This window comes from Musca domestica, unplaced genomic scaffold (genome assembly GCF_030504385.1).
Source record: "Musca domestica strain aabys unplaced genomic scaffold, Musca_domestica.polishedcontigs.V.1.1 12, whole genome shotgun sequence".
Classification (NCBI taxonomy): Eukaryota; Metazoa; Arthropoda; class Insecta; order Diptera; family Muscidae; genus Musca; species Musca domestica.
Window position 1 is genome coordinate 11,688,857 of NW_026712155.1, and position 15,166 is coordinate 11,704,022.

At 35.2% G+C, this 15,166-nt stretch overlaps 1 protein-coding gene across 1 annotated transcript; it reads left to right on the forward strand.

Moving 5' to 3' along the window:
- Nucleotides 1–4,414: 4,414 nt before the first annotated feature.
- On the forward strand, nt 4,415–9,418 carry LOC101892375 (homeobox protein 13; the record flags this gene model as incomplete). The annotated part of the gene is made up of 3 exons (XM_020034976.2): nt 4,415–4,652; nt 8,149–8,542; nt 8,611–9,418. Coding segments are annotated over 3 exons (1,284 nt in total), but the record flags the coding sequence as incomplete, so codon positions are not given.
- Nucleotides 9,419–15,166: the final 5,748 nt, after the last annotated feature.

Here is a 15,166-nt window from a genome sequence, read left to right on the forward strand (position 1 = left end):
TACTTTGTTTACAAATATACATGGGCAGACAGAAAGGCGGACATGCGGGCCGACATACATAAATCGACTCGGAATGTGATTCTATGCAGATCATCAAAAGGAACTACGGGTCTATCTCGTTTCCTTTTGCCTATTACAAACAAATGCACAAAGACATAATACCCTGACTACATTGTGGTGTAGTGTATAACAATTTTAACTAACTTTTAGTATATTATCAGAGTGGCCAGACTTTCACAATTTTTGTTTTCTCAAAATATTTGGAAAATTTGGTTTCCGTTTGAGACGCTTAGATTTACCTATAGTCATCATGGATTTACGCAAATTACCACCATAAAGGTGAGAATACATAAATCGCTTTTTTGACTGACTTAAGTCCTCAATTGGCTTCTTCGTAAATGAACAAAGGTGTTTTAGGTTATCTAAGATCAATTTCGACCCCTACGCTCCATTGTTCTTTTACAAGGGAGCCTGCCGATGACTTAAGACAGTCAACATAATCGTTTTATGTATTTCCACCTTTTATTCTCGAATGGAGTATGAACGATATCGAAAATGTATGTGTTATATTTTTTCTTGGTAGAATTAAAAAGGTAAATTCACATGTTTATATATTTTTTTTAAATCATACATCTCGTCATTCGCCTCAATGATTCAAATTTGGCGCTCAATCGGTATTACAGAAATATGGCAATACTGTTCCCATTACTAGTTTTTTTTTTATAATCTCTTGGAAAAATAAATGATTACTCTCATCTTTCTTTCATTCTCTGATTAAAGATTTTATCCCCACAAAAATAGAAGCCATACAACTCTCCTTTATTTTTGTCAAAGTACGTGTGAAATGTTAACTACGATTTGTTGTTAACTGTTATATATATCAAAGTAAAACGTGTTCACCTTAATGAGAACAAAAGAATTTCTTATGATGACATTTAAAATTGGCGGGTAATTGATGAATGCCACAACAGCTGATATGGCAACACTGTTGCCATTACTATTTTTCATTAATCCCTTGCAAAAATAATAGTTACTCTTTCCCTCACACTCGTTGAAAATAGTTTGTTTCCATCCATAGCAAAAGAAAGAAGAAGCCATAAAACGCTCTTCTTTTATCTTGATTTTTATCAAAGTATGTGTGAAATATGCACGACGAATTATTAACTGTTATACATGCCTCAAGTATATATTAAGATTGTTAATTAATTATCAATAATATGGTGGAGGTTTTTCTTACGTCTTTTACAATGGCTGACTACTATACTTATTCTCTCTCCTTCTCTCTGTGTCAGTAATCCCCCTCTTTCTCTCTTAGAAAATAATAGTGGAAAGAAAATAAATTGTAATTCTTTTCGGTTTGTCAAACAAACAATGAAAATCATTTTTATATATTTTTTTTGTGTTATAGTTTTTTTATACTTAACCAGTATTTTGTGTAAGAGTGTGCGTGCGTGTGTGTGTGAGCGGTGTGGCGAGCACACAAAGCATAAAAAGAAAATGAACACAAAATGGAATAAAAACGATATAACAAGCAAGCAAGCACAAGCAACCAACCAACCAACGCGCCACCAAACAAACAACAACATGCGGTCGGTCTGTCGGCTAAACGAATGTTTGTTTTGTTGTTGTTGCTGCTGTCGTTCGTGGCTGTTGTATGATGAGCGAACGAGCGAGCGAGCCTTTGTTGCCGCTGCTCAGCAGCATATGAGTGCCGTATTGTGTCTGTGTGTGAGTGTGTTTGTGTAGTAGAAGAGCCATACCAAAGCAAACGACGTAATAAATATGGAAAATAAAAAATTATATACAAAAATAATTGTTTTAAGAGTTTAGTTTTAACTTAAATGCGGAAGAGTGCATACCTACTCTAAGACACTGAGAAAGACGACAAACTAACGGCGGCGACGGCTGATGAAATTTCTTCTTGTTCTTGGTGTGCGAAACAAAACATAAGAAGAACAAGAGGAGATATTTTTTTGGATTATCATTTTCATAAAGAATTAAAAATTCAAGAAGAAAAAACAATAAAGCGCTGCAATCAATTTTTATTAAACATAGGGTAAGTAAAAATATTATTTAAATAAATTTTGTTTTCTATTGACTTAAAATTTTCAAACAAAAATTATTGTAATTTTTTTTCTGTATTCACTTAATTTTCATTTTAATTAATATGTGTGTTACGGGGTATACAAAAAATTTTCCATTTTAAAGTTTTTGTTTGTTTAAACACAAAAAAAATTATAGTAATCATCATTTTAATTGTTTGTGTTAATGTTGTTGTCGTTGTTGTTGTTGCTGCTGCTTGTGAAATAATATACAACCTTTATAAATATAAAGTTTATTTTAAATTGATTTTTTTCTCTTGTGTTTTTTGTACTTTGTATGCGATTTATTATAACAAGCACAAGCAAGCAACGAAAAATATGAAAAAAAATAATTACCACCAACCATTGTGTGTTTGGCTGTCGGTTTGTCTGTCTCTGCCTGCCTGCCTTAATAAAAACATAAAACCCGAGAGAGTTAGTTTGACAATGGTACTCACTCATTTGCTTTACCGTATGTTTGTTTGTTGTTGGCTGCTACAGCAGCAATAGAAACTGAGAGCGGCACTCAGCATTGTGTGTGTGTGAGAGAGAGTATACAATGCTGCCACCACCAAATCATACTACTTCTCTGCTTTTCCATTCCACACTAATTTAATGCAAAGGTACAAGAACCCTATTAAATAGTTACCTGTAATAATAAGTGATGTCGATAGGTGCGATTTTTTAAAAATCGCCAAAATAATATAATTGTTTTAAACTATGCACAGTGAGTGAGTTATACAATATATTTGACTATGGAAAACACGATAAATTTATTGCGATTGGTCGGTCTAACACTTCAAAAATATGTATGAAAAACGTGATATGGGAAGGAATTTGAATGAGTTGAAGTCACTATTTTCAACCCTCTCCCCTTAATACTCACTTTTCTTTTCGACAAACCTGGGAATTGGAACTAACAACTTAACAATGATTCCCTTATTAAAAAGAAATTTCAATTGTTGCGATTTTTTAGATAGTCAATATAAAATTCTTATTTTAGATTTTGCATATAATAGCTAAGATTTTGCATAGCGTAGTCTTTTTTCTACAGGTGGGTCAAATTCGAAGATTAGCTATGGGCAAGAGTTTAAAATCTGTTCTTTAGAGTTCATGTAGACATGACACAACACTTTGTATTGTATCTAGGATGGTTGGTATTGAAAATGAGATGTATCGGTCCACGTTTTCGTATAGCCGCCATATAACGGTTCCTCCCGATATTCTTTTTTTTTTTTTTGATGATTATCGCCACATTTTTTTTCCACAGATTTCTCTAAAAATTGGTATTTGTAGGTCATTATTGGTTCTAGCTCTGGTGGCGAAATATTGTATGTATAGGTCCACGTTTTTTTTATAGCCCTCATATTGCAGTACCTTCCGATATTCCGTATTATGATGATTTTTCCACGAATTTGTCTAAAAATTGGTATTTGTAGTTCATAATGGGTTCTAGCTCCCATTGGCAGAACTTTGAATATTTAGATCCACGTTTTCCTATAGCGCATATATAACGATACCCACTGATATTCTGTATTTTGATAATCCTAGTCACATTTACCTTCGAAATTGTTTCAAATTTTGTATTTAAGAGGAATTGGTAGACGACAATCTTTGAAGTTTAAAATTGTCTATAGACGACTTTCCCGTTTTGGTATGGCCTCCATATAAAGGCCTAAAAAACTTTGAAGAAAAACTTTTTTGAGAATTTTAACAGCATTACCTTTATATAATTTTTTTTATTTACCCAATGGTGGAGGGTATTGAAAGTTCGACCCACGTGTACTGATTTTTTTTTTACTTGTTTACATAGAACACTAACAGTAATTAAAGTTTGAATGTCAATACACAGCAAAAAACCGCTCCATTGGCATTATTTTTATTCTAGCCATGCGTTGGGGAGAGTTCCCTCGCTCATTCTCCTTCATGTGGCGCCTCTCACTGTGTTTTTCACAGTACCCCTTTTTAATAAATTAACGTTTATCTCTCACTCTCCATCGACCACCTTCTCTCACACTCTTTCGATTTATGGCTCTCAAACATGTGAATATTTTATAATTATTGTTTTTTGTTTCTTCTTAATTAAAAACAAGCAGAGAAAAGAGATAGAAAAAATATACATTTATTTTTTTTATTATCAAATCAAAAAAGCTCTTGTTATTATTTAAATAAGAATATTATTTATCGACAGAACAGCGAGCGAACGTTGAGTCAATAGAAAAACAATTTTTACAACTTTGAATAAAAAAACACAATTTTTATATAATAAAAATTTAATTTTATTGCAGACACAAAAAGAAAATAAATCAACAACAACAATTTATTGACTATAAATTACTACAAATCGCCATTTATTTTATTGCGGCTTCAATCTGGCGCTCTACACTGAATACCAACCACGTCGTGGTCGTCCACGTAACTCTTTGCCTCAAATGGGTGAATTCGATTTAAGTTTAATTGAAGAATTCCGTCAACGCACCAGCCTCTATGATCGCAATTCGCTGCAGTTTAAGGATAAGCTGTACAATGCCCAGCAGTGGCAGGAGATATCCAATAAATTGGGCTATGATGGTGAGTTGGGATCATATAAATGTGGAAATGTGGCGAACTGGGGAAATGTGGTAAAGATGTTATTCTTTTTGTTTGTAATTTTTTTTTTTATTTAAATTAATTGAAGTTCAATTGGTTATGATTTCAGAGCGAGATGAAGTTGAGGCTTTTTGGGCAAATATTATGCTTTGACATTTAGTTTGGAGATAGGTATTGGGGTGTTATGCGAGCAGGTTTCTTGTTGACAATATTTATATTATGGTGCTATGGTGGTGTTGTAACTTGTTAGTTGTCAGTTAGTTGAGGCCTTCATTGCCAGGGTCATACCGAAACAAAATTTTTCTGTCGAATCCGTCGACTTACTCAGTAGATAATTTAGTTTTAGGCTTTGAACAGTCCAATAATAAACTTGTGAACTAAAGCACAATAGCGTGAGCAAAGAATTTTAAAGGTTATACGTAGTCTTTAGTAGACTTAGTGATCCAGTATCCTGAATGCCCATTGCTAAACAAAATGCACCGAAAAATCCCACAGCTCCGCTACAAAACACATGATATTGGCAGACACCAGTAATTATTAACGGGTAAGAATAGACCACCATTTGACATCGTTAGAAATCAGGCTCCACATCAAAATAGACGCCATAATCCAAACTTCAGTCTTAGCAATAATGTACTTTGCCCAAGATGTTGTTGGGTGAGAAACGGAATAAAGCTTTTTTTCCAAAAACTAGCTATTCAGAACTTTGATTGGAAGTCCAAATAAACCTTTTCGCTTTCCCATAAAAATATGTTTTAAAATAGGTGGACTCAAATTTGGTCTCTAGAAAGAAAGGGAAGACTTTTTGTCATCAACTCTCAGATAAACTTCCGATCTTCTATGAAAATTGTTGAGGAAAAACTACATTGGGCTCTTCTATCAGAAGGACGCATGACCCCAAATTGGAGGTAATAAAAATCTCCTTGAAAGGTCTCTATGGACCAAATCCGTTTTAGAACATTTGGAGTCGATCTAGCGATGTCCGTCCGTCCTTCTGTCCGTCCTTTTACTGCACAGAAAGAGAAAGAATAATCCGATTCTGCTCCAACTTTGCAAATCGTAATATTTTCATCAGTGCTATATCAGGTGCGAAAATGAACAAAATCGGTCCATCCAGTACCACCTCCCCCATAAAGAGTCAGAATTTTGAATAATTATAACTCTTATAAAATGTGATATCAGAGTCCGATTGTCTTGAAATTACACACATCACAATATTTTTATTAACACAAGATCTGGTGTGAAGAAGGACAATATCGGTACACACCTTCTTGTACCTCCCACACAAAGGGTCAACATTTTGAATAATCATGAAGCTCATAAAACACGAAATTAACATCCGTTTCCATTAAGATTTGGTAAATCTCAATATTTTGATCAAAACAAGATCTGTTATAAAGATGCTAGAGATCGGACCATTTCTTCTGGTACCTCCCCCACAAAGAGTCAAAGTTTTGAATAACCAAAATGATTAAAAATTCCGAAATAAGCATCCGGTTCTCTTCAAATTTCACACATCCCATTATTTCTACTAACACAAGACCTGCTGTGAAGATGGAATATATCGGTCCACTCCCTCTGTTAGCTCCCCCATAAGGGGTTAACATTTTGAATATCTATGAAGCTCATAAAACGCGAAATTAACATCCGATTCCATTCAGCCTTGGCACATCTCAATATTTTTATCGACACAAGATCTGTTTTGAAGATGGTAGAGATAGGACCATTTCTTCTGGTATCTCCCCCACAAAAGGGTCCAAATTTTGAATAACAAAAACTAGCATAAATTCTGAAATAAGCATCCCGTTCTCTTCATATTTCGCACATCACAATACTTTTATTAACTTAAGATTCGCTGTGAAGATGGGATGTATCGGTTCACTCCTTCTCGTACCTCCCCCGCAAAGGGTCAACATTTTGAGTACCCCTAAAGCTCATAAAACTTGAAATTAACATCCGATTCCATTCAGACTTGGTACATCTCAATATTTTTATCGACACAAGATCTGTTTTGAAGATGGTAGAGATCGGACCATTTCTTCTGGTACTTCCCCCACAAAAGGGTCCACATTTTGAATAACCAAAACTAGCATAAAATCCGAAAAAAGCATCCCGTTCTCTTCAAATTACACACACTACAATATTTTTATTGACCCAAAATCTGCTGTGAAGATGGGATATATCGGTCCACTCCTCCTGGTACCTCCCCCGCAAAGGGTCAACATTTTGAGTACCCTTAGAGCTCAAAAAACTTGAAATTAACATCCGATTCCATTCAGACTTGGTACATCTCAATATTTCCATCAAAACAAGATCTGTTGTGAAGATGGTAGAAATCGTACCATTTCTTCTGGTATTCCCCTCATATAAGGTTGAAGATTTTGAAAAACAAAACGTCCGTAGAAAACAAAAAAAAAGCATCCAACTCTCTTCGAATTTCACACTTCCAAATATTTCTGAAGATGACATATATCTGCGAACCCCTTCTGGTGCCTTACCCATAAAGAGTCACAATTTCCAATACCTATATATCTGTCATAACCTGCGAAAGCAAAAATTCTCCATAATTAGATATTCTATAACAATGAGACATGTTGCCCTTCTATAGTGACATATTTCTTCTTCTAGATTTCACTGAAATTGCAAATTATTCATTAGCGAAATATCGGAAAATAAATGAAGATCTACACTGACCTCAAGCCCTTAAAAATGTCCATTAGTTTAAAACACTACATTTTTAACTTTCTTTAAAGGACCCTGGTAAATATTAAATACATTTCACAGGCATTGCAAAACAACCCTTTCGAATGGAATACTAGCTACACACACCCAACAATATGCAATGTGCATGACTCATCTATTCCCTGCCTGTATACATATCAACTGGTCACTGAGTGTCACTTTCACTTGTCGATACTGGACACTTTCAATTGAAATGAATTAAAAAACAAATTTTACTCTCATTTAAAGGCATTTATTCATAAAAAGGGTTGTTGTTGTTGTTGGCAAAGCTTTTACTACTATGATACGCCAGCAGACCCCAAAATAGATTGATAACTAATTTTTGCCACAACGAAATGATTATGCAGGATATATGGGGATGGTGGAATGGCCTTTACTTTTATAAACAACAAATGCATTCGTCGCCACACACACATGGCAAATACACACAAATACTCACATGCATATATGCATTTTTGTGTGCAAGTTGTAAAATTTAAAACCCCTAAAAGCTCTGCTGCTGGAGGGGGGCTGGCTTGGGGAAAGGGGGAAAATGCATTTTTTTAGAATTTAATGAATGAATGCATAAAATTCGAACACATGTTTTCCTGGCGCCCAAGGGTAAAACCACAATAACAACATGTGTTTGAAGGTAGGCTCCTCCTCAGCAGTCATCCTCCACATGGTCTCGCCACAATGAATTTCGTTTCTGTTTTTAAAAACAACAAAAATAACCTATTTTTTATCTCCCATTTAGTTTCCATCCTAAAGGATCGCATGTTACAGCTACGTAATCGTTACAATTTGGAAAAGCGCCGCATGGAACAGTTGCGTGAAGAGGTTCCAGGGAAATATCATGAGTCCCCCTGGCCTCTGTACGATAGCCTACAGTTCCTATCGAATCACATTAAGGCCCGGCGCAGATATAAAAGCATCTTGCCGGTGAATAACAATCACAAAGAGGAAGATAGTCAAATGAATGATTCGGGTAATGATTACAGTGCCATGGGACCAGATGATAATGCCGCCATGGTGGATGATGATGGCGATAGGGATGAGTCACAAAGTGGCCTACAGCCATATCCTAATGGTTTGCTAACCGTTAAGGTGGAGGATGATGCATCCGAGGAACAAGGATCCGAAGAGGAGGCGTAAGAAAACAACATTAATTTTTAAATTCTAGTATTAATCTAATAAATATTTATTTCGAACTTTACAGGGTTGAGTCCACAAATGACTATGGCCAGCAAATGCTGCAGCGTCAACAACAACAGCATTTGCAGCATCAGCAGCAGCAACACTTACAGCTTCAGCAACAGCAGCAGCAGCTGTTGTTGCAAAGGCAATTGGCCCAGCATCAGCAGCAACAACAACTACAACAGCAGCAACAACAGAACTCTCGACACTCAGCCCGCATTTCAAAACGTCACAACAACAGCCACTCCAACCACAATCAAAATGAAAATCAACGTCCACTCAGATTACCTCAGCTAACATCTACCCCACTGGCAGGTGGTAATGCTGGCGCCGCCACAAAACGGCCTCATGACAATGATGAGCTTTACAATGGTGTTACCGCTTCTAAGATAGCACGTTCTTCAAATCCACGAGAAAATAAATACAATGCATTTGGCAACTTCATTGCCTCTTCATTGCTGGATTTACCCCAAAAAATGGCCTTGGAATTAGTGGAGAAATTCACCTCAGACATTGTTAGGGCCTTAACCACGAAAATGGACATAATGGAGGCTAATGCGGCGGCAGCAGCTGAAGCTTCAAACACAAATGACGATCATCAGCAGCAGCAACAGCAGCAGCAGCAGCATCATCTGCAGCATCGTAATAATCATCTACAAAACAGTGAACAATGAGATTTACTACAAAATCATAAAATGACTTATAATTTATTATGCATACACCTACATACATACAACCACATACATACATCCGTACATTCTTTTACAAATGTAAGAACGTGTTTTTTATATTAAAAATATATAATTAGTTTCCCCGATATTGTCTAAGAATTTGGGTGTGTTTTTTGGGTGTGATATGTTTTTTTGTGCCGGCATGTTTTGTATAGCCCACTGTGAGAAGTATTGGCGTTTTTAAGAAAATTTGTTTAATATATTTTGAGAATTCTGGAACAAGAGTTGAAATCTATGAAAACAACAATTAGTCCTTAAGGACTAGGTTGTCAAGCCTTTCATAAAATAAGTTAAATAGTATCAGTCGGTTTTGCCGACAGTTGTATACACCCAGCTTTACTGCCGGAGTGGACAAATTGAGGAAATATTTTGCCGACGGATGTATGCCCCCGGCCTTGAGTTATGATTATTCAAACTGTTGACCCTTTATGGGGGGAAGTTCCGAAGTAGTTGGCCAATATTAACCAATTCGTATTTGACCTTAGACTGATATAAATATTACAACGTGACAGATTTGCACTATATCGACTACTTCCTGTATTTTATATGAAATATTTGCATATTTTAGGAAAATGTGGAAAAATGTGTGAGGTAACAGATATAGCGGATCGAAGTATTCTATTTTCATACTTCATCTAATACAGATAGAAATATTGGTATGTACAAAATTTTAAGGAAATCGAACACTTATATTCAATTTTATGCGAAATCATACATTTCGATAAAATGCATATTCATGTCAGATTTTTGGTTAAGAGAAAATCGCCAAATTGTTTAGCAAGTTATGACAGACATAAGTATTAGAAATTGTGATCCTTTGTGGGTGAGGTACCAGCAGGCGTTGACAGATGTATATCATCTACACAACAGATCTTGTGTTTGCAAACATGTTTATGTGTGAGAAATTTGAGGAGATGGATGAATAGATTTAAATGCTTATTTTGTTTTCTTTGAACGTTTTGTTTATTCAAAATCTTGAATCCTCTGTGGGGAAGGTAGCAGAAAAAATAGTCCGAGCTCTACCACCTTTATAAAATATCTTGTGTTGATGGAAATATTGAGATGTGTCAAGTCTGAATGGAATCGGATGTTAATTTCCCGTTTCATGAACTTCATAGATATTAACAATTTTGACCCTTTGTGGGGGAGCTAACAGAGGGAGTGGACCGATGGATTCTATCTTTACAGCAGATTTTGTGTTAATACATATAATGGCATATGTGAAATTTGACGAGAACCAGATGCTTATTTCGATTCTATGATTGTTTTGGTTATTCAAAATGTTGACCCTTTGTGGGTGAGGTACCAGAAGAAATAGTCCGAACTCTACCATCTTTCGAACAAATCTTGTGTTGATGAAAATATTGAGATGTGCCAAGTCTGAATGGAATCGGATGTTAATTTCGCGTTTCATGAGCTTCATAGATATTCAAAATTTTGACCCTTTGTGGGGGGAGGTACCAGAAGGAGTGTGCCGATATATTCCTTCCTACCAGACCTTGGGTTAATAAAAATATTTTGATATGTGTAATTTGAAGACAATCGGACTCTGACATCACATTTTATAGGAGTTATAATTATTCAAAATTTTGACCCTTTGTGGGGGAGGCAATTGATGGAGTGGACCAATATTGTCCATTTTCGCACCTGACCTAGCACTGATGCAAATATTAGGATTTGCAAAGCTGGAGCCAAATCGGATTATCCTTTCTCTTCTTTTCTGTGCAGTAAAATATTTTCTTTGAAAATTTCTACGTTTTGTGGGAGGGGTACCAGAAGGAGTGGACCGATATTGCCCATTTCCGAACTCGATCTAATTTGATAATAATACTACAATGTACTAAGTTTGGACCAAATCGGACACTAGATGGACTCCAAATGCCCTACAACGGATTTGGTTCAAAGAGACCTAGGGTCTCAAACAGTTATTTTTATGAGACACCTTTGGAGCGTATCTCTCTCTCTCTCTAGGCATATGGCTGAGAGTATAATTAACCAGTTATGGTTTATAATAAATCGGTATTCTTCCTATAGATTTCCTCCCATTTAGATTTCTTTAAAAACTTTTTGGTGTTCTGGGAGAAGTTTTGTCTAAGTGTAACATAAAAACTGTTAAGGGTTTCGAATATTTCAGAGGATTTAGTTCTGAGTAAGTAATGACGGAAAGAAAGGCCAGTTACACTTGGAAAAAACTTCTCCCAGAACACCAAAAGGTTTTTAAAGAAATCTAAATGGGAGGAAATCCTACAGGAATAATTCCGATTTATAATAAACCATAAGTGGTTATTTTTTATATGAAATCAAGATACCCCTTTGAAGGACTAGAAGAACTGTCCTTAGGATACTAGAATACGAAAATCTCTGTAAATTCTCCCTCTTTTTTTTCTTTTCAAAAAACATACAGAGCTGAAGAAAGCACGGAAATTTGGAGTAACCTTATGTAGGCCCAACTTGATATGGTACAAACCGCCGTAAATACGGGACGTCTAGGAGGTGGAGTGTTATAGCCCCTCATACTTGGTCAGTAATATTGGACCTCAATTCTTTTTCTATGAAAATGTGAAATGAAAACTTTTATAAAGGAAAGAAATTTCAAAAGAAAAATATTATAAAGGAAATATTTTTCATTTAATTTTTCCATAGAACAAGAAACCAGACCCTGGTCGGATAGTTCTTAAAAAAATTTGTTAAAAAATCACATTTCCTGATCTGTTGGCACTTGAAGGAAATTCTTTAAAATCCAAGTTTAATGGCTTGTTTGCCATTAAAAGGAAATTATTATGAGTCCAAGACTGTGTTTGGCCTTGGAAAAAAAATATTTTTTTTTTGACTGTTAGTCCACTTTTAAAGGGTCTTTTAAAAATTCACGTCCATTGGTCTGTTAAAAAAAGAAATTCACATAAGTTGGTCTCTTCTTGATTTCTTTAATAAAAATTTCCAGAGCCCTAATGTAAATTTTAAACATACGAAATAAAAAAAATTGGGATACTTCCATAAGATCGACATTTTGAGATCTCGTAATTTTTTTATTGTTTCAGGACCTGCAAGAATCTACTAGATTAACAATTTTTTCCGATAATTATAATAGTAATGGTTGGTTGTTGCTGTTGAATTCTATTTTTTTTTTGTAAAGGACTGACAAATTTTTATTAAAATTATTTAATATTTTTCAAGGACGAAAGGGTTTTTAGGACAACAAGATATAAACCGTGGAATTTTAGAGAAAAAACTAAAAATGTCTTATATTTTTTAAAGAAAATAAATTTTTAAGTATAAACGGACACTTAGTGGTTGCATTTCTTAAGAATATTTTTTCAAAGACTAACAGAGAACCTAAAGGTTTTAGGTATTATTTTTAAGGACCAAAGAATACTTGTCCACGACAAAAGTGTAAATGGAATCTTTTATAGTTATAAAAACTTTAACATTCTTGCAGTTCTGGAACAGACCACATTTATCACAAAGGGACTTCTTGATTTGGTATAAATGTTGTATATCATTATATTTTTTTTCAAACATTTCGTATTTCCGAAAAGTTGGTTCGTTCACTCTACCATGGGTGCCTCTTTGACATAGGGAATTATAGATTCTGTATTGGACGAAGAGAATATGAAAAAGTCAGTAAAATAATATATTTTGCGCGAAAAAATTCAGCTTTATAAAATCAAGGTTCCTAGATATACCCTAAAAAATCATATATTCTCTGAATCGGTTGGTAAATATATTTAACAAAATGTTTGTGTGTTCATGTGTGAATTGTGTGATTAAAAGTGATGATAAAACTGCTTTTTAACCCCTGCTCCACAAGTCAAAATTACGTAGGTCGTGCCTTGTGCTTATTTGTTATTTTTGTATTTCCAAATCAAATTGCACTCGTCCCGGCCTGCAGATAATTGACAAAAGACATCACGCTCGGAGCTAAGACCTGTAAAGATGAGTGAAAAGAAATTTCGTAATTAACAAGTGATCTATACTCCTCTTTCCCCCAAAAAGGCATTAAAAGTGAGGTAAGTTTGAAACATTTTATTTTTTTTTTATTAATGACCTCCAAAATACAATAATAACTACCCCTCTCTTTTCTATTTTCTCCCCAATTTATAACAATCTCAGGAGCCTCCCCTCTAAGAAGGAGTATTTGATTGATCATTATTGCCTGCAAATTATCTTATCTTAAGGCGGCCCAGCATTTCTTCCATTTCTCCTGCTGTTGCTCTTTATTGATGATGATTATGTGCTGCTCTGCTATACACCAAAGGCCGTCAAAATGAATACAACAACATCCACCAACAATTATATTTTGCATGTGTGAAATGTTGCCGCACGCAGACGCGCCCTGTAATTATATCATTTAATAAAATTGCTACATCTGCATAACGGACAGAAGAGGAGACGAGCGAGCGACGGCGGATACGCCTCGAGGACACTTGATGAGAATGCATGCAAGCTTGACGGGCTGCTACCTCTTGAGCACATGTTTTGTGTTTAACCACAAAAGCATTTCCAAAAAAAAAAAAAGAAATAAAAGAAAAGAAAACCACAAAAATTAAAATACGAATAAGGAAAATAATTTGAAGTTTTAGAAAATACAGTTGCAAATGAAAATATAGCACAGCCGCATGGTACAATAGGTTGCAAGGTAGGCTACATAACCCGATTTGCGAAAATCATTGTGCTACGGCGAATCAAATAAAATCCAAGACTGAAATTTAACACAATATCCGGAAACTTAAAGAAAATCGATATCTCTCTAAAGTACTTCTGTGTGTGTGCTTCGACGAATACAAAATAGCCAACAACAAAATCAAATCTAAAACCGGCATGACAGATTTTTTACAAAATAGAACACAATTAGAACCAAACAATATGTATGTTTTCCAAAAATTATTTAATGAAAAAGGTTTGGGTGGCAATGCCAAAAAAATTATAATTTGAAATTCAGAGCATACTTTAAGGCGTACAATTACTTTGGGTAAAACAGTACTAACGGGCTTGAAAAGAAAACCAGTAAAATTCGAGCGGTGCCGACTTTATGATACCCTACACCCTTTTTCATATTAAGCAGAGCTTCATATAACAAATAAAAGAATATAACAAATCGGATGAACAACATATATGGGAGCTATAGCTATATCTGATTTCCATCAATTTGGCATATTTTTTTCTAGGTTCATTTTGATGGTAAGTTCCAAATTCCATGCCATTTGGGCTAATATTACACGTTCGGTGCACAATAAAAGGCAAATCGAACCATCTTGATAAAATTTATCAAAGGTATTTCTGAGCTCTATTTGATATACTGGGTGAGATGAAAAAACTGCAACCAACTTCGGACTGCTGTCATTTCTAAGCCACTCGTCCGACAGATGTTAAAATTATTCCAGCGACAGCTCATTATATTGTTTACAAGCATACAAAAGCATTTTGGTGAGAATATTCACGAAAAAAAGTTATTCGTAAGGAATTCAAGCGTGATAGGGTGATTTCTTTATATTTGGCTGGCTATCGTTAGAGCACTCCAGCATTTAAATGTGAATAAATATTTTGTGGCTCGTTGCCGTGCCGTGATACCGGTAGCGTAGCCCGACGTCAAGGAAGTAGACGGAAGAAAACAACAAGATCAGCAGAAATGGTTCGAAAAGTAAAGAAGCGGCTTGATCGAAACCCGCGTCGCAGTGGCCGAAAAATGGCTCGTGAGCTGGACATATCGCAATATTCCATTCGGCAAATATTGAAAAATGAGTTCTACATTGAAATGAGTAAAGCCATTGAAATCCCAAAGAGTGCACGAACTTACACCGCAAAAGAAAGAAAATAAACGCAAAAGAGCTTCGCTTGGCCGAAAGTGGT